At 40.4% G+C, this 25,648-nt stretch overlaps 1 protein-coding gene across 9 annotated transcripts in view; it reads left to right on the top strand.

Moving 5' to 3' along the window:
• LOC119918310 (ELKS/Rab6-interacting/CAST family member 1-like) overlaps window positions 1-25,648 on the top strand; it is a 139,146-nt gene that overhangs the window by 9,927 nt on the left and 103,571 nt on the right. For 5 of the 9 annotated variants that reach the window (XR_005447417.1, XM_038738972.1, XM_038738971.1 and 2 more), the window contains 9 exons: window positions 846-923; window positions 1,160-1,315; window positions 15,876-16,132; window positions 16,245-16,416; window positions 20,086-20,160; window positions 21,069-21,224; window positions 22,919-23,011; window positions 24,333-24,500; window positions 24,630-24,797. Coding sequence is in view for 7 of the 9 variants with exons in the window: in XM_038738972.1 (XP_038594900.1) it covers window positions 846-923; window positions 1,160-1,315; window positions 15,876-16,132; window positions 16,245-16,416; window positions 20,086-20,160; window positions 21,069-21,224; window positions 22,919-23,011; window positions 24,333-24,500; window positions 24,630-24,797 (1,323 nt within the window). In the remaining 2 variants the exon portion in view is untranslated. The remainder of the gene's footprint in view (window positions 1-845; window positions 924-1,159; window positions 1,316-15,875; window positions 16,133-16,244; window positions 16,417-20,085; window positions 20,161-21,068; window positions 21,225-22,918; window positions 23,012-24,332; window positions 24,501-24,629; window positions 24,798-25,648) is intronic. The other 4 variants (XR_005447418.1, XM_038738974.1, XM_038738973.1 and 1 more) reach the window with 1 other exon arrangement.

Raw genomic sequence — 25,648 nt, 5'->3', positions numbered from 1 at the left:
TTATTAATATCTGACTCTGGGAAAGTGGGAAAAATTCCCCCTAAACTACTGTATAGCTGAACTATATCTGTAACCAGAACACACACATTTAGGCACTTCTATGTGATCTCCTTTTGATAATTAATGTTAATATTTTTTTCACTTCTATTCTCTGAGCCTCCCCTTAATCTGCTTGTTGCCTCCATCTCTGAAATTCTCTGCTCTATTGTATGTCACTTTATATGGATTGTATGTCATGTCTGTTGTGCGGATGCTAAGACTCCAAAGCTTGACTCTCTTATTTGTAATTAAAAAGTGTGATTTAAACATTTTGAACCTATTCTACCTTTTTGCTTGCAGAACTGTAAGACACTTTGTGCGTCAGCTAAATTCCTAAAACCAGTTTTTCAAACCAAAGCATCTCTGTTTGTTGTTTAAAAATTAATTGAACATCTTTTAATTTTTTAATACACTGCTGTCCTTGTGTCAAGATTAATTTAACATTTTTATGGGTAGCATGTTCTCATTAATATTGCAGTCAGGTGTGCACTATATGAAGAAATTTTGTATACAAATAACCCAACTTATCTTGAAACAATGGTTTGTTGTAAAATATTGTCTTGATATACTGTAAATCATAAATATTTGCATGCATATTTGTAGTCTTGACAAGTTTTAATCACAGTAACAGTCTCTAAGTGCTTCATCTACAGTATTCAAGTCTGTCTTTGTATGTGTATATTTTTGAGCACCAGCAGTGGCTTTCAGGAGTAGTTTACAGAATGTTTATAACATCAGGCATGAGCAAAAATGATGGTATTGCTGGTGTCAAACATTTTGCACTAATACTGTATGTGTGTTACCAGGTGAGAGACGGTGCAATGTCAGACCTACAGACACAGTTAAGAGAAGTGCTGAGAGAGAACGAACTACTCCGCAGAGAAGTAAGGACACTTGCATATACACATACATACTCCTATCTGAAGGTATAGGCCTTTATTTTACAGTCTATTGTTCTTAATTTAGTTATATGGACAAACTAAAAGCCAGTAAATTGAATATGTAATACATGGAGGCAAGTCATCAATGATGAAGAATTCCTAAGGCCCCAATCAATACAAATATACAAATATACATTTATTAAAACAAAGTCACAACATTTGATGATGATTTCTTTTAGCTGGAGGCTAAAGAATCGAAGTTGAGCTCCTCTATGAACTCCATTAAGACGTTTTGGAGCCCAGAGCTGAAGAAAGAGAGGGCGCTGAGGAAGGATGAAGCCACAAAGATGGCCGTGTGGAAGGAACAGTACAGAGTGGTACAGGAGGAAACACAGGTAGGATAAAAAGCATCTGTGTGTGAACAACTATGTGTGTGTTTCTGTGGGACAAATTCTTTGACAGTGATTTACTGTTTGCGTCTCCGGGCTGGCTTTGCTTGAAACCTAGTAACAAATGAACAAAGATGAAAACGTCAACAACAATCTCCTGACCTTGGTTGAGTTACTTTCATTATGATCGCAGCTAATCCAGGACCTCGAAAGTCAAGAAATCAAAGTTAGAAATGACCTTTAGCCCAACCCTTTTAATTTTTGCTTTGCATAAGGTTTTTCCTTTACTACCTGTGATAGAGTTGATCTAGTCAGTTTTATGTAAAAATATGTGGACTGGCACAAAGGGGAGCATACCCTGATCATTTTGTGGACTGTTCTGGTGGATTTGTCTCGCTGATGTAAGGCGGTAAGACCGGTAAACAGATGAAGCGGGCTTGCTGGTTGGGGACTCCCAGCTGTCTGTTGGTTCAGAAGCCATCTGGATGAGACAGAGACACAGCTAGTCTGGCAGAAGGCCGCACTATTATACAAGAGATGACATGCACGCTTACCCACTTGCAGTCGCACGCTGCCTCACAGTGACTCATTTCACACGCTGTCATCTTGAAACCAGTGCAGAAAGTGCTCAGTCCTCACTACATTTATTCGTAATTTAAAAAAGGAATACATTACATTTCAGTCATTAACCGGTGCTCTTATCTCCGCGTATGTCTGTGTTTGAATTTTTTGGGGGCTTTGATGTTGGTCCAAAGGCTCCCAAGACAAATTGAAATGAAGTAATATGTGGGAAAGGATTTCAGGTTGTGAAATTACATCACTAGAATATTAAATCACTCCCACAAAATTTACAGCCAGTTTGGCGGGTGTGTGAACAGTGTGCGCATGCCTGCGTCTACGCGTCCATAAATCTGAGTGTAAATGTGTGCCATGTGTGCAAAGTGATGCCGTGTGTGAGAGAACAAAAGAACAGATGATAAGTTGATCACTCTATCATGTATTTCCCACCACCACTTTAAAAATCCTCAGTTGCCTTCACACTTATACACACACTCCCCTTTGGGGATGTGTGTGTGCAGTTGTACACATGTTGAGACATGTAAGACTAGTTTGTAATCTCTAATGCTGGGAAACAATATACTCTTAATATCTTTCACTTCCATGCCCTTTCTTTCCTCCGGACAAATCACACCCTTTTAACCAAAGGCATGCTTTTCATTTCACGCTCTCATTATCTCGTCACTTTCCTTCTTTTTACTCTCCCTTTTTCTGTTCTTCTCTGGCTTTTCTCCATCCCCTCGCGCCTTTCCCCCCTCTCTTCTTACTAATTCTCCTTCTCTTCTGCTATTTCTGTCATCACATGGTGAGTCAGCTCTCGCTTTCTTCCCTCCCTCCTACTGTCCTTCCTCTCTCTCTCTCTCTTTGCCATCATCTTCGTGTTAGAAATTGAATTAAGTTACCTCCCAGTCATTTTAGGATATGCGCTTACACACACGCACACACACGTACGCTGTGTCACGCCCCTGCTGAGGAATGCACATCTCATCTCCACCCTCCTTCTTTCCTCCACACTTCCTCACTTATTCACCTCCTCCTTCATGCTCGGCCCACTGTGTTCACCTCGCTTCCGCCCGCCTCTGTCTTTATCTTTTCTTGTCCCTCTGTCTGCACTCCCTCTGCATGAATCCTTTTCTTCTCATATACTTACAAGTGTCAGATTCAAAACCAGAATAACAGACATTCCTAATCTCGTGTTTGTACTTGTTGGGCTCCGGTCCTTGTTAGCAAGATCCAATAAATGACGGTATAATAATCTACAATATTGTCATACTATATGTAACAACTGATCAATTAATGTGAATGATTTCATGACATTAGAAAAGATTAATTTTCTTAATTACTATTTGGTTTGATACTTTTCTACTGTGGATATTTCTTACTTTTCTTTGAAAAGTGTTGTTAAAAACTATTGTTAAAGGTACAGCAGAACAGGCCAGAAACACAACACTGATATCCCATCACCTTATAAATTTGATATTGGTGATTATGTAGCAAACAGTTGCCTATTTCCACATTCAGCAGACATGGAGCAAGATTAGCATTAACCATTGTGTGTCTTGCCAACTGATAAGTCCAAAATTCACTCTCCTCTTAGTACTATTTTGGTTTCCACCAACTTCTAGAGAAACTTCAGGCTTCTTAGCTGATACATGTGTTTATTATGTTCACCAGCTGGTTGCTAACTTTGTCTTTCTGCCAGGCAGGTAGTGTACAGTTGATTTATCAGATCTTTTTTGGTGAAACCAACTGCCTGCTGTGGCTGAAAAAAACACAATGAGAGCGGTAAGAGTGAACCAAAACATTAAAGATGTGGACAGGAAAACCACAACATTGAGCTGAAAGATGCTGAAAGGCCCCATAGAGCTGGTGATCTTTCTGGGTTTTTCACTATGAGCAACACCTTTCACATACAGAAATTGGATCAATTTTTGTATGAAAATCGGTTTAAGGTTGAGCCCAATTGCCTCTGTACTTGTGCTTTCTCTTGTGTCGCCTCCCACAGCCAGTAATTTTCTCTTACCACACCTTCCACTCACTGTCACCACACACTCCATCTCTTTTTGCCTGTCTCACCATTTCACTCCCACTTTCGGACTCCCGCTCTTTCACAGCCCCCTGTCCTTCTCTTCCCTCTCCTTCACTCTCCATCTGGGCCTGTGGAGCTGTTTTAACACAGAACTGAATTCAATAGAACAGACACACCCTGTTCTAATAAATCTATTGACCTGAAAACAGATGCCTGCTGTAATACTGTCAGTGTTGTCTGTCTCCTTTGTCACTTTTAGTGCACTGCCTTCCTTTGGTTTCTGTTGTGTGTTTGATTTCGTCCAGTTTGTTCCACCTCTTTGATCACAGCAGGTAAGCACGATGTTTCACGCAGAAAGAAAGAGAAGCACAGATGAAAAAAATAAAGGAATGTCTGGAATGAAAAAGCTTTACTTACAAGCACACCTTTTGTCTCTTTCCATCTCTTTCCTCTTCTGCCCTCTACGCTTCTGACAATGGTCCATTTGCAAGCAGAAGCAGCAGCAAACATTCATGATTGTAACCATGACATCCAGGGTTTAACTCAGCATCACTGTTTCCATTCTGCTACTAATTACTCTGAAAATAATTCCATTTAACTAAGGAGTCTTAATGCTAAAATGACACATTACTAATGTTGTTATGTTATAGCTAAAATCTAAACAAGATGATCACAATAAGGTGTATTGATATTTGTGTTTTTCTAAATGAATTTAAGAACTGCTACGTTTTTGAACAGTGTGTACTTCTTGTTCTCTGTTCTACATTGTTTATCCCAGCTCTGAATCATACCAACTGAACAATATCCACTCTGTCCATTTCTGGGCCTGCTAGATTCAATCTATCATCTACTGTACTCCAGGCGAGCCATGTGACGTCAGAAACAGCATGTGTGTGAGTTTTGGAGTTTGTGAGAGACAGAGGGAGACCGTTTAAATGTTTGAAAAAGGGGGTTGTATGGAGACTAGGCTTTGTCTGCAGTCTCATACATGTTTCAGGTGTGTTGAGACTGTAGTGTGTGTTTGTGTATGTGTTTGTTTTGTGATAGAGAGAGAAGAGTACCAGGAGGGAGTCTGTGTCCTTGCGCATTTGTTGGCAGGCTTATGTGTGTGTCAGGACAATTGGGCTTTTTGTACAGACAAGTGTGTGTCTGTGGAGGCGCTAGTGGCACAGTATACACAATTACAATTATAAACATGCAGGCATGTTTATAATTGTGTATTTGGATGGTTGTGTATTTTTGCAGAGACAGTGCATGAGTGTTTCTGTGCATGTATTGTATAGGACTACTCTGTACTGCGTCTGCCATTTTTATCAAGTGTGTATGTTGTTGTTTTCATTCTCTGTGTTTTATGGAAATAGAAGGTACGTGGCAGTGGGATGATTTCAGAAGTTGTGTTTGTGTGTGTGGAAAAGTAGAGGTGTTGTGTTTTCATTCTGTTCAATGTGTGTGTGTGTGTGTGTGTGTGTGTGTGTGTGTGTGTGTGTGTGTGTTCGTTTGTGTCCGCTAGAAAGGAAGAAAAGATTAATCCTCTATGATAATAACATGAATCTCAATGAGGCTGTTTTCAACTTGTTAGCAGGTTTTATAGACTGACACTGGTTCAGTAAGATCATGTGATCGTATTGGTATAGGACTATCTGTTCATAGATTTTCACCAAATGCCATTATTGTCCAAATATTTTGGTCTATCTTCAGCCCAGAAGTTCAGTTTTGTATTTGGTTGAGTTAAAGTGGCAAACCTACTAACTACCGAGGCCAGTGGGCAAAAGGTTCACCAGCTCTTTCTTTGTGTGTGTGTGTGAGGAGGTTAATCCAAATTGGCAGGTGAGCACAGTGCCCCTTACACCTGTGCGGCACTTTGCCTTCAGGTCGAGGGCAGGATAGCAGAGACAGAGACATGAGAGGAAAGGGGAGATTTTCTTTTCTCTCTACTCCTTCCTTATTCTTTTTCCTGCCCTTTTCTCATTTGCTCAGTGCAACAAAGTTAGAGCAACAGAGAGAAGGAAACACAGACGGGCACTTGAGTGTCTTTTCCACTCTATGAACATGGCAGTAAATCAGGCCTTCAGGTTAATGTGTAAATCCAATGTGTCACCTGAACTCCGATATTTTTGTTGGAAATGCTTAACCCATCTTCAACAAGTTAAATAACCACAACCAAAAACATTTTAGAAGAGCACACTAAATAAAGACTTAACTACAGTTCTGTATTAAAGACAAAAGGTAGTACTAAAACACATAATAGATATTTTACTGTTTGTGTGCTGACTGAGTAATTATAATTGCTGCTCAGTGCACTTAATGTTATTACACCTGAATTTGAACTGAGCATCTTGCATTTTTAATTTCATTACTCCAAGCTGTCATTGAGCTTGTCCTCATGGGTTCAGATTAGTTTGAATCCAATAGAAATGGACGGTGCCAAGTGTTTCCTGTGAGAGATTTCCATTTACTGTACAGAGAAAAAAAATTTTGCCAGCAAGAGTTTCTGCGCCAACTGGCTGCAAAAAAAAAAAAACAACCCGATTGGCAATCCGTATACCAGCATAGACCTGAGAGAAAGAGAGGGGGGTGGAGAAGAATGGATCATGAAGATGGATTAAGATGTAGAGATGTGTAAAACTCAGACAGGAAGGGGGAGGAAATTAGGAAAGTGGATAAGAAGGATAGATCAAACTGGAACGATTGGGCCAAGTGCCAGGAGGAGGGAGGAGAGCGGGGGAGATGAGTGGAAGGCACGGACGAGTTGAGCTGAGAACAGCAGATGCAGCACAGAGAAATGGAAAGACTGATGAATGTGACGGGAGAGAAACGGGTGAAGAAAAGGAGGGTGGATGGAAACAGAAGTGATAGATTGGGGATGATGATGAAGAAGAAAGGAGAGACGGGAAATAGGGAAAACTTTAGGAAATGTGGCATTATTGTACTGATCACATATTGACGTGTTATTACTAGCCATTTGGCTTATATCCTTTTCTATTTATCTAAGTCTCAACAACAACATGTGAGCAGGAAGTACAGACACAGATGATGCCTTCAGAGAACAAGATTTATATTGAATCTGAGTTTTTGACAAGATGGCAGCTGGATTTTCATGTTAAAAACTTGGATGTAAATCTCTTGGATGGGAGTTACAGATGAGGCAGAGGAAGGAGAGGAGAAGGATTTTTGGAAAGAGAGTCAGAGAAAAAAAGCTGAATGTGCACACACACAACTCTCACAAGGATTCTGCAAACATTTTGTGCATTCCTCAGAAGTCAACGCTTCTCAGCTGCACATCTACAACTCTGCAATTGCATGATTCTTGCAATTCTTGGGTTGCATCCACATGGTTGAATGCGCTTATTGTAATACAGTCGCTTTGTAATAAATGTAATGTATCTGCTGTCTCTCCTCTGTTCTTTGATGTAATCAGACAGCTGACCTTGTCATCATTAGACAAATGAGTTTGGTCAACCAGTCATCTTACCCAACATCTGATGAGAAGATGGGGATGTTTACCAAAATGATCATTGTTTCCTCCTTGGGGGGACCCTTACTTGAGATGTGGGTAAAGTGATCAAATAACCTATGTTCCATGCTTGGAGGATCTGTCAGGGACTCTTAAGAGGGAAATTCCAGTTTATCACAACTTGGATGTTATTGTTTTAGATGTAACCATTGTTTCTTTTGGTTATGAAAACACTGTAGTTGCATACTCACAGCAACATCTCCAAAACAAGGTCCAAATAAGGAAAAAACATTGGTCAGCTCAGTAGACAGGTTGTAGACAAGCCAACAGTAACACCGCCCTCATTGCACAGTTAAACTGTGTGCATGCACAATTATGATAAGTATAGTAGCTCACAGTCAGACCAGGAAGCATTTAAGTTGAGATGAATGTCAATGTGACAGTTATTTAACCACTTCACCTTCCTCACAATCCAAAGTAAGGATGTTTTTGTGTCCACCAGAAAACCCATGTTTCATCAGATGTATGATGACCAAATCAGCTGATATAATCAAACAGATGGGGAAGAGAGAGCAGGGCCTGCTGAGGTTTTCTTTGAATTTCTGAATGGTGGAAGGGCTGAAGCTGGACTGGGCAAATCTGAGTGTGAATGTGTTTGACGGTCTGAATATGATGCAGGACAGTCCTGGAAAAGACAGCATGTTCGCTCAGCAAATTTTTTTTTTTGCCTGTCTTTGATACATATGATACATGAACAGCCTTTAAAACACAGTGACGGTCATCTCTTCGCCTCTCTCTGCCTAACTTGTCTTCCCCCTTCTGTTGCCTGCAGTCTGCACCTCTTATCCTCTGCTCATAAACCCATGACTCATTTTTCCTCTCTTGTGTGTGTGTGTGTGCGCTCATGCCAGCATACTGTACATGTGTGTGTGTATCCAAGTCTATGTGTATGTGTGCAACACTTACTGCCCCCCCACCACGTCTTGGAGTTCACATGTCTTGACTAAAAGATAAAAACCTTGAAAAAATGGTTATTTCGTTATTATTATTATCTCTGCATTCGAATATGTGTGCGTGTGTGTTCATGTGTTGGGCGTGTTTTGTGTGTGCGTTTTTCACACATGAATGCTCATCAGTAGCAGATGGTCCTCAAACCTGTGTTTATTTAGCCAGGATGGAGAGATAGGTGAGAGCGAGAAAGAGAGGGATGGAGAGGAAGAGGGAATAAGGTAAATACAGGGAATGATAGCAGGGGGAGGAAAAGGCAGATGGGCAGAGGGAGGAGGAAGTGGAGTTGGCGATAAATGGACTAGAAAGAGCAAAAAGGAGATTCGCGGAATTCACGGAGAAAGAGAGGAGGAAGAGGGAGAGAGAAAAGGGGGAGTCTCATGCTCAGGAGTCTCATAAAACTTTAACTCTAATGCAGAGCGAGAGAGAGGGATAGAGAGAGGGAGAGATGGAGAAATAGCACTCTTCTGTCTGCATTCCTTCTAAAAAGGCACAGTGTTCTTTTTATATTGGAAAGAAACAGAGAGACAAGAGAGATTTTAAACTGAAAGGAAAGAGAGGGTTAGTTTTCCCTCTTTTCCTACAAGGCTGTGATTTTGTGAGTTTCTTCTCTCACTTTCACTCTCTGTAAGTGTGTGTGCGTGTGTGTGTGTGTGTGTGTGTGTGTGTGTGTGTGTGTGTGGAAGCCTTTGGTAGCCATGTCTTTCCTTATAAGGAGTGGGTTTGGGAAGAGTCAGTGAGGAATGAGCAGAATTGCAGTGCAGTCACGCCCCTTTTTCTCCTGCTCTTCTCTTCTTTCCCCTTACTCTGCCCCTCTAAAATCTATCTCTATGCCAGTCGGTCGCTCTGTCTGTCTATTTGGTTCAAAGAGCTTGACATCTGAAATGCGTTAATGTTAAATAAATGTGACAGCTGCAATGTTTCTTCCCTTCTCTTCTCTCCTCTCTCTCTTTAAACCCACTACTGACCCTGATGTTGCATCTCAAAGTGACTGATTAGGGTCAGCAGTTCTCACTCGCTTTCTCCCTTTCGCTCTCCCCTCGGGGCTATTTTTTAGTCATTATATTCCTTCATTTACCTCTTCCTCTCTTCCATCCACACTTATTCTTGTCTCCCTCTTTTGGTTTTCATACGTATGTATAATCTGACACCATTTTCTTCCGTCAGCTCATTCTTTCGGAAAATGAGGGATTTTCTTCCACTCATTCGTCTTTAAAGAAAAAAAAAGTAATTTCCTCCTCTTCATTATGTTCTTCATCCTCCACCTTTATCCTCGGAGACAGAAGAGAGGGAGCATGTTAATCTCCCTGTTGTCTGATGCCTGAGTGGGCGACGCTTTCAAACTGCTCACGGTCATTACACACACACACACACACACACACACACACATCATGAGCACTGCCTCTAACATTATGTCTGCGTGTGTGCATGCGTTTGTCTATCCAAGTGTGTTTGTATGTGTTGCTTTCACAGTGTGTGTCTGTTTGTTGGGGGGGGCGCAGAATAAGCGAGGGATGAGACAGAGGAGTAATAACTGAGAGATGGTTAATATTGAACGACAGATGAGCAGTGTCCTCAGGGAGGGATGACTAGCGAATGGAAAAATTGTCACCATATTCACAAACGGACTTTCTCTCTTTTTCCTCTAAATATGGATAGGGATTATGTAGACTGCTCATTAGACAACAATGTCTTTTTTGTCGTCATGAATTCATGTTTTTATATTTTAGTTCAAGTGTGTTTCTGCTTCCAAAGATACAGTAATGTATCAGTTATATTAAATTCCAAATACAATTTTCTAGACGAAGCCATTCGATTTGTGAGAAGCCCATTTTAGTCCTTCTACTGAGGTGAATTTGTTACCCAGTGTAGAAAAGTCATAATCAGGTCATGTCGAGCAACCTCCATACTACTGAAAACTGGATCTCAGTTCAGTCATGAAACTTTGCTTTAAGCAGGGCTGTAATGCTGTAATGCAACCTAAGGTGCTTGTCTGTAAGGGGACACAAGCAAATAAGAAATGGAACCATTGCTGTAATGGACTGACTGCAGGCCAATGGTGGTTGCAGCTTCTTTGTGAGACTCATTTCAGGTTCTTCCACTAGGTTTTTGCTCATGAAGCAACCCAGAAGTGTGTTGCTTTAAAGTTTGTAGAGTAAAATAAAAGAGAGCGCAGTAGAGCTGAATAGTGGCGTTTTATTGCAGTCATGTGGATCATTTGATGCTTCTGGGTACTTTTGTTTCTGATATAAACTGACAACAGAGTCACAGGTGGCCACCAGCTCTAATCAGTCGGGCAAAAAAAACAGGATGCTGATAGAGGCTCTTATAAGCAGGTTCTTGGGGGACCTTGTTGTATTTTCTATTAGCATTTATTCATTTCAGACCAGAGTGACCACTAATGTTGTAATTTGCCAGTGATAGATTGCTGAAGAGAATAAAATATTTGCAGACTTCGTAACAAACAGTCGTTTGTCGTTGTTTTATTTACAGCAGAGCGCAGAAGCCTAAACCTGACCTAAGCAATGTCATTTCCCCTTTTCAAGGAGGCTGTTGGAGTGCATGTAAACTCTGGTTTTTGAATAACCTGGTTCCTTAAGTGCATGTATTTACAGTCATGGTGGTTAATAGAGATCGTATTTACAGTCATCATGAAATTTGAGGAGTTTTCAGACTCTCTCGTGCTCATAAAGTACACAGAAATGTAATTTCAGTCCGCTTTGCTCCGGTGTGTATACATAAATGCAATTCCGTCTTATTCATAAAATAAATAACAAATAACATGTTTTGATTTATTAAACATCACTGGGATCAAGATAATTTCCCATCTTGCACTTGTTTTCAGTAAGCTTGATGAGTTTATCTTTCCCTCCCTTTGACAACTGAAGGAAATATTTGTCTTCTTAATTTGTGTCTTTTTCACATTTATACAGTTTAGATTTGTTTCTCTGTCTTGCTGTTTTATCATTGGAATCTGAAAAAATGTAAATACCTTATTTTTAATATAAGATTAAAATTTCTTTACATGTTTTGTTTTACGTGTTGCATGACTTGTTTGTTTTTGTGATCCGACTCACAGTGTAAAACGTGACTATGTCAAGAGTGTGTACAGTACATGTTTGTCTGTTTGCGTTTCTGTCTCTGTTCTGAGCGCTCCCCTTTGTAATCAGGAAGTGTCTGACAGGGTCAAAGGTGAAGGAGCCAAACACCACTCAGCAGAAACTGAGAAGAAAAACAAAAACTTGTATTCTGACCCTCTCTCTATCGTTCTCCTTTTTTCATCCCTCCTTCTGCGTCTGCTGGACACAATTAACACTCTGTTTTCTCGAACGTCTCTCGCTGCCGTCTCCTTATCTCACTCTGTTTTTGTTTCTTTCTGCCTCCTTCCTTTTTAGAACTCACTCCCTCTTTTCCTTCTTTCTCTCTTGTGGTCTGGCATTTCTCCGCTCTACATTCCAGCTGTGTGTGTGTTTGGGGGGAATTTGAAAGAAGCTTGTGTGTGGGTGTGTGTGTGAGAGAGATTCTGAATTCTTTATATGTAACCCTTCAAAGTTGTGTGTATGTGTTCATACTGTGCTTGCTTGACTTTGTTACTGTGAGCAACGCACATTCATTTCTGCAACTCTGACATACTTTTGGATGCTGGAAGTGAAGGGGTGTGTGTGACACTGTGTGTATGTGTGTACTTTCCTGATTACAGTATATAATTATACATATAGGGCATGCATGTGCATTTCTTTAATGCCTAAATAGCACATGAAATATACAATATCCTATACATATTACTGTAATGAACACATTTTTCTTTGTACATACTGATTATAATAATAACTATGGCTGCAACCAATGATTAATTTCATTGTTTCATTGATCTACTTATTGTTTACTGTTAATCGATTCATTGCTCAAAAGGCAATGGCGAAATCATTTATATAACACTAGTCATACATGAGGCATTTGAGGTTACAGACTTCAGAAGGAACTGGAAACAAACTTTAAAAGGTTGAATAAAATAAATTGTACAGGACTGTGCAAATGGTTTAGGCAGGCGTGGAAAAATGCAGTAAAGTAAGAATGTTTTCAAAAATAGACATGTTCAAACATTTATTAGTTATCAGTTAACAAAATACGAAGTGAGTGAACAAAGAAAATTCAAAATCAAATCAATATTTGGTGTCACCATCCTTCAAAACAGCATCAGCTCTTCTAGGTACACTTGCACAAAGTCAGGGATTTTGTAGGCATATCTACAGGTGTATAATTAAACAGTTATACCAAACAGTAGCTAATAATCACCAATTTAATATGTAGATTGAAACACAATCATTAACTGAAACATACACAGCTGTGTAGGAGGAAGACAACTGGGTGAAGCTAACAAGGTGAGGTTACCGAAGACAGTTTACTGTCAAAAGTCATACACCCTGGCAAGACTGAGCACAGCAACAAGACACAAGGTAGTTATACTGCATCAGCAAGGTCTCTCCCAGGCAGAAGTTTCAAGGCAGAAAGTGGTTTCCAGATGTGCTGTCTGAGGTCTTTTAAATGCATACTAAGATTTACTGCAGCAGATGAAAGACACATTATGTTAATTTACTGAATAAATATAATTTATTCTGCAGCATGACAATGACCCCAAACATACAGCAAAAGTAATTAAGAACTATCTTCAGCGTAAAAGAAGAACTAGAAGTCTAGGAATAGTAGATCCCTTATCTCAAAATCATCGTACGTCTGGGATTACATGAAGGGAGGGAAGCAACTGAGGCTGCCTAAATACACAGAAGGACTGTGGGTAGTTCTCCAAGATGTTTGGCACAACCTACCTGCAGAGTTATGTGCAAGTTTACCTAGAAGAATTGATGCTGATTGGAAGGCAAAGGGTGGTCACACCAAATGTTGATTTGATTGAGAATTTTTCTGTTCACTAGCTTTGAATTTTGTTAATTGATAAATATAATCTATTAACATTATTACGGCAGTATGTGTTTCCCTATGCTGTGTCCATGTTCTTTTCTGTCCTCCAGTTCTGCTCTGGGAGTGCTCCAGCTAATTACTGAACAAGGTCCACCTGGCCTTGGAAGGCGGGCTTTAAAAGCTCCTGCGCAAGCATCAGAAGAGAGGCTTCTTGATTTGGGACTGCTGGTCTTGCTGCATCTCACCTGGGGCATTTTTGTGTTATGTTCTTGTGTTTTTGGTGTTCTTAATTTATCGTCTTGTTATGTTAATAAATTCCCTTAATTTGGTTGTTTTAAAAGTGTTTATATGTGTTAAGTTTGGGTCAGTGTTGGGGTGTTGTTCGCCCCATGTTGCCAAAGGGTGGGGCGTAACAACATGTTTATTTTTGAAAGCATTCTCACTTCCACACCTGTTTCCACACAGTACTGTATGTAAGTGTGCGTAATGTATACACATTTTGAGGCAATCCTGACAAAACAAAATTAAAGTGGTAAATAAAAAAGTAAATTGCCCAAGTTTCTAAAGGCCAACAGCCAAAAAAAACAAAAGGATTAAGTTTACAGTGAGATGACAGAAAAGATGCAAATTTTCACAATGGGGAAAGCAGAACAATAATTTTACTCATTTGGCAGATGCTTTTATCCAAAGCGACTTACATTTGTGGAACAACATACAATCATCAACAAATCATCAATACAGCACGAGATCTACAACTGACAATGCATACTAGTAAGAGCAGCAATAAATACTAGTAAGAGCTAATAGCATGTATGGCATCAATCGGGTAAATACTTAGGGAAAGAAGTTAGAGTAAAAAAGTGCAGTCAATACAAGAGAATTGTAAGGGGATAGAAGAAGAAGAAGAAGAAGAGCACAGGAAGTGCATGTTAGATGTTAGAGGTGTTATAAGAGATAATGTTCTCGGAAGAGATGAGATTTCAAGAGCTTGTTGAAGATAGAGACGGACACCCCTGCTCTGATGGCATATCGTAGCTCGTTCCACCATCACGGTGACACAGATCAGAACAGCCGGGATTGCAAATGCTTTGTGTATAGGGATGGCAGAGCCAGGTGGTGTTCATTGGAGGAGAGCAGTGACCGAGAAGGACCCATAAATGTTTTTGTTTTTGTTTTGATAAAGTTCTTCAAACAAATAATTATGTTTTTTTCATGCTTCTGGTGATTGACAAATAAATCAACTTTGTATATGTGCATTATTTAAAAACATGTTTTAGTTGAGCCTGTGTTTGCATGTCTGAGGGAGGAATCATAGTTGGCTGGGAGACAGAGCCTATATCTGCCTGTCTTCAGGGAAGTACTATAAATGTCAGAGTATGCCGTCAACACGTGTGTGTGTGTGTGTGCGTGTGTGTGTGTGCGTGTGTAGCTATTGTATGAGTCAGCAGACCAACCCGCTCACCAACACAAACACACAGACAATAAGCGGAGAAAAGGATAAAATATAATTTAAAATTGTTAATCGTATTTTATTCACGACATTTGTAGAAATATAGAAATAACCACGACTGGACAAGACACTGGCTGTCATGCAATATAAAGAAGAGCTATCGTAAAAGACAGTTGCTTTGATATTATCTCATTACCTGTCATCCAGTCCTCATCCAGATCTCATCTGTCTCTTTCTTTTTTTTCCTGTAATCTTGTTCTTTCTCCCGTCAATGTTGATTAACGATAGCTGCAAGGGAGCGATAGCATCTCTGCCCTTATTTTTTTCTCTTCACTTTCTTTTTCTTCTTTAATCTACTGTTTACTTATACTCTAATTTGTGCACTTTCTCTTATAGCACTTTACTACCTGCATTATTTTTTATCTCTGGAAATACACCATGACTCATGTTGTGATGACCTGGATGTTGTTCAGGTTATGTGTGACGCATTTTTAAAAAAGCTTGGGGACATCATTGTGACAACACACACACACACACACACACTCGGTTTAAACTCTTCCTTTTTCTGACTCAGGGATAGTCATGTCACATTGTCCTCATCCTTGATTGTAGTGGTATTAACCTGCCAACCAACTTTTATAACCCGCTCACCCACTTAAGATGACAGAAACATGCTGTCTTATGTGATATAATCCCTCAGGCAGGCTCTGGGATGCTCTCCCAGCGGACATTGCCAGGACCCCTCAACCAGGAGGTGGAAAAATGTTTTCCTGCAGCCGATGCCCCCAAGTGACGTCTAAGTGAACAATATCTTTTTACCATCAAATTACCACAAACCACTTGACATGCATTAAACAGACGGCCTTTAGGCCCCAGGCGCCTGTTTTTTTTTGGCAATTTCGGATCCATAACCTAGTCTTCATATGGTCATAGGTTTGGAAATCCCCAAATCTGAGTTTCAGTAAAGGTTAAGTCGATAGTACTGATTAACAACCATGTCAGCCCTCTGCAAATGTTTTATAGTCCTGCTGTGCAACAGAAGAGTCTTACTTTGTACTCTCACAATCTCTTCAGCAGCTTCACCTCACGCACCTGTTAATCTCTTACTCCTATTTGTAACTCTAAATTGAACTTCTTTCTCTCCTTGCAGCATCTTCAATGCAACATCCAGGCTTTACAAGACGAGCTCAGAATCCAGCGAGATCTAAACCAGCTCTTCCAGTCCGACTACTCAGAGTCCGGTCACCTCGGTAACCAGGGCATCCCCCCTCAGGAAATGACAGAGGAGAACTTCTTGCGTCTCCACGGCGAGTACGAGCGTCAGGTCAAAGAGCTCTTCCTACTAAGGAAGACTGTGGAAGAAATGGAGCTGAGGATAGACACACAGAAACACACACTAACCGCCAGGTAAAGATAAAATGAAATTCGTTAAGATACGTCATTTTGGGGATCTGTTGCTGCCATTTTGGGCTGCCAATGTGTGAAATGGAACTTTAAATCAATGTTTCTTCTCTAACAGGGATGAATCCATAAAGAAGTTACTGGAAATGTTGCAGAGTAAAGGCCTGTCGTCACGGGCAACCGAGGAGGACCATGAACGAACGAGGCGACTGGCCGATGCTGAGATGACGATCCACCAACTGGAGGGCCTACTGGAGCAAAAAGACAAGGAGATGCTACAACTCAGAGAGGTATTTGTGTGTGTGTGTGTGTGTGTGTGTGTGTGTGTGCACAGGTGTGTGGGTGTGACTGGCGAAGAAGAAACAATGTGCATTCAAGCATTCCCGTGTGAGCGGGTATATGTCTTTTTGTATATCCAGATGTGAGTGTGCGCAAATCAAACCATGTAATATCCAGGCAAGGCCCTTGGCTGCTTCCACTCTTGGCTCATAATCCAGTGTTAATGCAACACAGAAACATCAGCGCACACAAACACAGGAATGCACTATTCATGCTATTTTTTCTACTCTCTCTTGTTCGCTGTGTCTCTTTTCTAACATCTCTCTCAGCTGTTTTAACTCTCCGTTCATCATTGTGTTTATTGTCTCATACAACAGCTTCCTCTAGTGGTAAGATGTTGTTAATGAACAATTCTCTAACAAGGACCACACCACAACAATATGTCATTTAAAGGTTTAATGGAAATTAAGAATGTATAAATGTTTCAGGATGTATGTAAAGGGGAGGGGTGATGATGGAAGAAGGATGTTGTCTGTTAGACTAGTGTTGGAGGCCACCAGGCGGGAAAGGGAGGTTGGGTCGAGCAATCTGAGACAAACGGAGCAGGAGACCAGGGATAGATGGGCTTGACAGGTAATTAGAGGTGTGGTTGAGGTGTGGCCCTGCTGCCGAACCTTAAAAAGTTAACTTGATCAAATGATCAAAGGTGGACATTAACATTTTCAGTAACAAAATGTTTATTTCGGTATACAAGATACCTGTGATGCACTTTGAAAAGTGCAACGCTGCATTGAGTAACAAAAAAAGACTTTAACAGACAGGGAATGAATCAAAATGAAATGTTTATTAATCACTGATAGATCAAATACAGTACACTAACAAAAACAAAAATACACTAATGTGTTTGTCAGTGTACAGACCGACATGTTTTTTTACCTCTTGATGGTAAAGGACAAAGGATTTTAAGGACAAATACAGTATAATATTATATGTCTGAAAATAATAATTATCATAAACAGTTGACAACTTGTTTTGTTACAAGCCACCAGGTTGACAAGTGTTTCAGTTACACACTGAAAGATAACATACAGAAGCAAATGATGCATCATTAAATGTATCATAGGCAGCAAATGACTGAGAAAGTGACTTGGGAAGCGAAATGAAAGGGTTTAAAGGATAATGAGGAGATACAGTCTCTTCAAACTATTATATTTTCTGGCCAGTGTTGCTTTATATTGCATCAGTGTGCTGGACAGGGTTTCTGTTTTTGACAGTTTTTGACAACAGTCATTGGTAATTGCACAACAGAAAACTCCTCAGGGAAACCGGAATAAGGTTACGCAATATCTGGAAGATAGTTAAATAGTAGATAGTTAAAGTGACAATTGCATTTGTCTTGCAGACTTCCCGCTGCACCGCTGACACTTCTTTTTTGGACATTGTTCATTTCACTAATTAACAGAGCAGCCCTGGCAACTTCCTACAGCTGACTGTAAGAGAAATATTTCCCTATTGGGGATGGAGCTGAGGAAGACTATAAGGATTTGAATTTAAGCTACTGAGTACCTAATTGTGCATAATCACTTGACTTTAAGCGCTGAAAATCAAATTTATAGCAATGGAATATTTTATTTTACTATTATTAAAATGATCAAGTACAGTAACACTCACAAAACAGCTTTTATTAAAGAGTAGCTACAGATAATGCTCTAACAAGGGCCTTTTGGAGGAGATTAAAGAGGCCTGTCGATATTTGCTTGGTCACAGATCTGACCTGATGAAAATGGGTATAACAGTGTCAATTAATCAGCAACTGCTATAGAAATGTGCCAGTAGTTATTGTCTTGTAAAAGTACAAGTCAGGTCTAAAACGTTTGCTCGTTGGTTGAAGGTTGGGTAACTGGAGAAGGCCAACAACATGACCAATACCATAATATAGAGGGAACAACGACACTGCAAGTAATGTCACTAAAGTTAGCTAAGTTGTGGCTTAACAGTTGCATCTGTGAAGCTAGCATGCAGAGAGGACATGACGGTTTCCCAGAGCCAGCATACCAGCTCTAGAAAGCGCTACTTACACCTCTCCTGCTTCTATAGCTAACATCACAACAGCAGTATACCTTGGCAAAGTAGAACGTGAGCTGAATGTCCGTGGGCAAGCCATTTAACGTTACCTGACACACAAATCATGACTGGAACGACTGGAAAAATGTTGTAAGGCTTGGTCTGAGGCACTTTGTTTCCCATTTACTGAGCCAGGGCTGAGTACAAACACCTGATTATTATATATTTTACAAATACAAATTCTTTTATTTTTAAGATGTAGTTGTTATAGCTTTGCTTCCATGCTTGTGCAATGGCTGCATCAAATTTACCAGAAACACTCCCCAGGAAGTGATTACCAAACAAAAAATATTTTTTAAGGGAATATCTGAATGTGTGTATGAGTATGTGTGTATGTGTGGGAGGGGTGGGGGGTGGGTCCTGAACATAACATAGCATTCATGTGTGCGCCTTAAGCCATGGCACCCTACTATCCCTTTTACATATGTGTGTTGTTGTGCTTCCTGGCTCATGCATTAGCTGTCTTTGTTAGCCTCTGAGTGTGTTTCCTCCAAAGAAAAGCAGTGGTGCGTACACTGCTGCGTCCTCCCCTCTGCTTTCATTCCCTCCCTCTCTAGTACTCTTTTCTCCTTGTCCTTTTTGTGCTTTTTTGTGCCTTTACATACCGCTACACTCCCCCTTTGCTCTCACTTCATTTGACTAGTGAGATGTGATGTGGTAACAACAGCAAACAGATAGGATTATGTTTCATGTAACTCAGTAAATTAGGGTAGTTAAAATTTAGATTTTTTTTTAGAATTTAGGGGATTTTTTGTGAAAAGAAATTTAGTGTAGATCTACCAAATTCTTGCAGGATTTTCAGTATGCTGCTGAAGGAGATTTACACTGGTATCCCATGAGGCTAGATTTCTTCATTTGAAACGAATTTGTGATCTAATGTGGATTTTTAAAGATTCTTAATCATTTTACATTTTATTTGAACCTAGAATTAGCATCATTTCAGGCTGTCAGATTCGATCCTTCGTTCAGATTTGAGGCTGAAACGGTGTCAGCTTAGTTAGTGGCGTTCCTCGCAGTTTTGGAGGATGTGGGATGGACGGATCGACCCAAGGAGGCTAAAAGCCAGCGCCTTCATGAGAGGGAAACAACTCATTCCCTCCTCCCCCTCCATGCCCGTCTCTCCCTCTTTTCCTGTTTCTCCTTCCATCCCTATTCCACCTCCTTTCCACGTTTCTCCCCCCTTCCAACCCTCTCTTCCTTTCTCCCCCTCATGGCATTCCCCACTGTGTTCCTCTCCATCCTTCCCTGCACCTTCCCCTCGTTCCCATCGCCACTCCATCCATCCCATTGCCCTCCCCTCCTCCTGTCCTCCCCATTATCCCTCTTTCGACGCCACCTCCTCGGTCCATCCTTCCCTCCAGCGCTCGCCATCCTTCCCTGCTCCCGCTCCACGGCCTACACCCACCATTCAGCCCCCCCGCCATCCCTTTCCGTCAGTTGTTGTCGCCTCCTGTCCTGGCCCACGACCTTCTCCCTGCTCACACCATCCCTCGCTCCATCCCTCTGTGTCTTTCTCACTGCCGTCTGCTGACCACCGCGGTGTCTGTGTCTCTCAGGAGCTACACAGGAGATACGAAGCAGCTCCAGAATCAACCAAGACCAAGGCTTTGCAGACAGTCATCGAAATGAAGGTAAACATGTGTTTGATATCAGGTATCAGCTTCAGATATCCAGGATCATCTGGCTGTATTTATTAGCAACCAATGTAATCATACTGATGATTTTTTTCAATGTTATGAATCATGATAAATAAAGTTAACACTATGAAGCTGTTACCAAGTCTGAGTTTTTGCAGGATAATTCAGAAAGATTGTCAAACTGAATTAATTAGTTTCAACCATCAGAGAATCCGCTTTTTATTTTAACTACATGATGAGGATATAGTAGAGTTAGTATTGGCCAACACAGAGTGGACAGTAGAAGTTACCTTTGCAACATGTCAAATTTCCCTGACTAAGTATTGAGCACACAAAGGTGAAATTTTGGAAATTGAAACACTAAACCACATTGAAACCACTATCAAACCTCCTACCGTAGCTCAAATTGCTCCCTTTGGTGGAGGTACATTCGCAGTTTGTCACATATTTTCAAAAACTGCAATATTAAAAGTATTAACAGGAAATAAGTGCCTCTTAAATGTGTCCAATGTAAATGTCAGATAGGACAGATCTGACAAATTAAAGGGGTCCATAATGCAGTCATGTTCACATCAGGACTGGTATTGTTCATTTTTACATTCCTCATATTCATATTTATACTGCATCTCCAAACCATCTACTTTGAATATTGCTAATACTGAAGATCAAGGCTGTAAATTCTGTCAGTAGGTCAGTATTAGCCTTACCTGCCTTCAACATCATATATGTTACATTCCTTAATTCTTCAGTCTGTTACTTTTCAAATGGACTTTCCTGCTGTGCTCATCTGTCAGAAAAACCAATGGAATATATTTCAGTTTTTTTAATCATTTTTATGGCCCAGGTACAGTAAACCACACCCGGTCTTTCTTCTTAACATGAGCATGTTGATGTCCTGCCAGGATGCGAAGATCAGCTCACTGGAGCGCGGCATGAGAGAGCTAGAGGAGGAGGTGAACATGCTCAAGTCCAATGGTGCTCTGAGCAGCGAGGAGCGGGAGGAGGAGATCAAACAGATGGAGGTCTACCGATCCCACTCCAAGTTCATGAAGAACAAGGTGACAGATTCACACATGCACACACCCTATCTACCTGTCTCACCATTTTTATTTTCCGTGTTTTGAAAGATTATGATTACAGGATGTTGCTGGCTGGGAAATAACTCGTCTTCTTTACACTTGACGGATACAACTTAAGTGTCAAGAACAAAAAGGGTTACTGTGGGAGCCACGCTCATTAAAGCGAACCAGTACTTCTGTCATGTGGGGAGATGATTCAGTTAGGGAATTCAGTAGATTTTCTTTTCTCTGTTTGCTTCTTTTGCTTGTTTGAGTCAAAATGTGTTTGTTTTTGTTTCCAGTGGTTTTTGTGGAAGGAAGCAATTCACACCTTTTTTTTTTACTGTAGCTTTTCTTTCTTTTATTTCACGTTTGTCAGCGTGCATTCTTAGATGTTTATAGTAATACACCAAATTATATCATCAGGAATTGGAGGCTTACATGTATTTAGGACCTGGGGCAGTCCTTAATCAACAGCTTTAACATCCACAATCCTCCATGTGATTTGTTAGCCCTGATAAACTGTGAACCAAGATCGCTACTAATTAGTTCTCATGTAATGATCAATATGAATTCTTTAATGGCCAAGTCGCATTAAAACGAATTTTGGTCTGTTTATAAGTGCATAAGGAAGCGATAGAAACTGCTGAGAGAAGTGTATTCTGATTTAAACTACAGTGTCAATATCTTGTAATAGATTTTGAGTAGTTTATGTCATTTTTAATAAAGTTATGTGTTTAATTACCAGAAAATGAAGATATTTTACTAAAAAAACTTTTTCCTTTTTATTTTTTATTTATTTTTATGTATGGTCGTTTATGTGAGAAGCCATAACTCTTTGGTCTTGCAAGCCTTAGACAATCAAGTCCAAAGAGAGTGCAATTTATTTTAAAATACCCTTTTTACCTTTTTACAGGCACATATCAATTAACACATTGTATGATGTATGACACGTTTTAAAGTGGGCCTCCCCTCAGGCAAAGTGTGGGAAAATGGATACCTGTGGGATCATTATTATGTTCTATGATCAGATAGTCTAATATTGCTCTTTGACACATCTTCAGACTACACCAAATACACAAAAACAAAGTCGTTCCTAAGGCATTTATTAGTTTCTGACTGATAAAGAAGGAAAAACTTCCCCTTAACTATGGTATCTCAGTTCTATGTGATGTATTTTGATTGATTGAACTAATAATAATAATATAATAAGTAATGTAATATTTTTTCACTAAGCCTTCCCTGAAACTGTTTGCCACCCCCCTGGAGAGGCCCGCCTCCCACTTTGAAAACCTCTTATGTGTGAGAACCTAAAGTGTGTTAGGTTTTCATAAGTCAATCGTCTCATGGTCTCCCATGTCATAAAGTTTGACAGACATTAAAACTGCACTACTCACTAGCATGCACTCATACTAGTGCATGATGGTAGTAGTGATGCAGGGTAGGATCTACAGTAGGTGGTTTTCATGTATTATTTCAGCATGTGAGGTGTTTAGATGTGCCATATGCTATGGCAAACAAAAACTCTCTGGTTACTCTCACTTGCCGTGGCACACATTTTATGCAGCGCTGTCACATGACAATAAGCTGAGCCTCGACAGGAGTAGGTTTATTTTGCCTGACTAATTTGGTGTGCGACTGTGGCAAGCAGCTGATTCGTTGTGGTCATGGTGACGCCCCTCCTCTCCTGCCAGGTTGAGCAACTGAAGGAAGAGCTAACTCACAGCCAATCAGAGAAGGAGGAGCTAAGGCAACGAGCCAATGAGCTTCAGCAGGAGTTGTCTGCAGTAAGACACCTCTTACTGCTCTTTCTTTCTTTCTTAGTTTCTTCCTTTGGTGATCTCTCGCCCTCTGTCTCACAGATTGACTAATGGCTTCTGCTTGAGTAGAATCCAAGTAGTGTGACTGTGTGTTCAGACAGCAGTAAGCAACTATAACTCTCAGATGCTGTTCACTCTAAGCAGCTGACACAAAATACTATTTGATTTGAGAGTGGGAGAGCAACATGCTAAATCTATCCATACACTACATTTTATCATCGTGTCACAAGCTATCGTCACTTCATTTTCATTTGGTCAATCAAATAGGCCATATTAGCCCACATTGATCAACACCATGTCTCAGTACAGTGGACAGAGCAGGCAATAGTAGACATTAGTCTGAAATTAATGTAGTAAATGGGCAACAGAGAGCAGTACTTGAAATCGACCTTTATGCTTTAAATTAAGGTGTTAAACTGTGGTTAAGTAATGTGACTTTCTCTAAATCCTAGTCTTCCATAGATGTATTTGTCAGTTGGGGAAGTTTCCTAGGGGACATTATTTTATGTTTATTGTGCTGTGATATTTTGTTCATATGAACAGGTTCTGTCAATGATCAATGGCTGTTGACAGTAATAGTTGTTTCTAGCAGTCTGAACTGTGCAATTACAACCTGGGCCTTCAAGCTGACAATCCAGCTGCACTGTGCTACAGTATGCGTATCTCCAACCCTCTTCCTCTTTCTCCTTGCATGCTTCTCTCAACTAGTGGCTTGGGTTATCTTGCTGAGGTTTTTATATTGTATGATAGATTTTCCTGTGTGTGGTTAGGGTCCATTCTTGTTATTTGTCATGGTAAATTATATCCCAAAATATACTCCCAATCACCTCATTGAGATGCCATAGGAACTTTTAAAGGTGTCACTTGTAGAGATGAAGCTGTTTCTAATAATATTTTTGGGACAGCTGAAAGAATCGACCCTGACCCTCTCATACAGTACTAATTACTAACAAGTAGTTTAGAAGTACAGTATATGTTTTAATAGGGGTGTAGTACTACACTGTATGTGTGTCTAACTGGTGTTTGCTTTTCAGGAGAAAAATTAGGAAGGATGCTAGTTTTTCCTTTTTCGTTAAAAAAGTCTTAATGTGTCTAGATCATACTTGATTGAACTCACAGTTTCCTGCATAAACTGATACAGTAGCCCTTGTAGAAGGCCACGCACAAGTATTACTCCAGTACAGCTAGTACATGTTAGCATGTAATCCTCTCTATTACACACTCTAACTGAGTCTTTCTTCTTTCTATCTCCCCCTCTCTTTTCACGTCACGTGTGTGTGTTGCTCAGATGGAACAGGCAAAGCAGGACCTGAGTCGTAAGGACAGCGAGCTGTTGGCTTTCAGGACCAAACTGGAAACTCTGAACAATCAGTTTTCTGACAGTAAGCAACACGTGGACGTACTCAAGGAGTCACTTACTGCCAAGGAACAGCGAGCCGCTATACTGCAGACTGAGGTACAGCTACTCTTATACTAGTACTTTTTGCTGTATATACTGGTACGAGTAATTATCACAAAAAAGTGATCTTTGGTGTGTAAATATTTATTTCCACTGACTTTTAATCGTGTGTGTGTGTTCGCACAGGTGGATGCGCTGCGTCTGCGTCTCGAGGAAAAGGAGTCTCTCCTCTCTAAAAAGAGTCAGCAGATATCAGAGTTGACAGAGGAGAAAAGTACTCAGCATGGAGAGATCAGCGACCTCAAAGACATGCTGGATGTCAAGGAACGCAAAGTCAACGTGCTGCAGAAGAAGGTAATAAAACACCAAATACTTCTTTGATTTCCAAATCAGACTGGATGTCAATGCAGGTTAAGAAAATATATTAAATTGATCGGGTAAATTCAAATTTATGTGATTCTGCTAAATGTGGCGCTTAACAGACATGGATATGTTTCAGTAGATTAATTTCACCTGGAAAGACATGGAGGACACATGTCAATTGAATAGGCTAAAGGTTAAATAAGCCTGAATAGAAATAGTGATCACAAGAGGTGAAAACAGCTTTTATTTAGATGAACATGTTGTTTGTATAATGGATGACAGACATAGAGACGCACACCATTCACTTTCATTCTGCACATCACAACAAGATATGATGTTGTCATGTAATTTTACAACCACTAGATGGCGCTGTAAGACAGTACGTCGTTTGGGAGCTGAACCAGACAGAAGCACAAATAGACAGACTGGTGAGCAGGCAGACAGGACACACAGACAGGCAGGGATACAGGTGTTTACCGCAGTTTTTTGCAGACTTTTCATTGTGTTTTTGTGTGTGTGCATCTCTGCGGTAATGCTGTCAGTTAGATGGACAGGCAGGAAGGAGTGACCCCCTGACTTTGCTGTCTGGCATACACACAGATAGACATACACACACACACACTGGCATTGGATGGATGGGGGGATGAAGGTTGGGGGTTCAGACAATTGTTTATACAGTAACATCTAACAAATTACATGTAATAATAAGCACCAAAAAAAACCCAAAACCAGTCTACAGTTGTATTCTCACATTACCAGCCCTTTTGCCTCTCTAGCCATAAAAATTCATCCTCTTCCCCTTTTTCTCCCTGTCCCTCCAGTTGTCACTTGTAGAACAAGTG

The sequence above is a fragment of the Micropterus salmoides genome, unplaced genomic scaffold (genome assembly GCF_014851395.1).
Source record: "Micropterus salmoides isolate LMB-PRFRI ecotype aquatic unplaced genomic scaffold, ASM1485139v1 Ms_hic_scaffold_23, whole genome shotgun sequence".
Lineage (NCBI taxonomy): Eukaryota > Metazoa > Chordata > Actinopteri > Centrarchiformes > Centrarchidae > Micropterus > Micropterus salmoides.
Note: the sequence above shows the minus strand (reverse complement) of the source record. Positions and strands in the feature narration are given on the sequence as shown.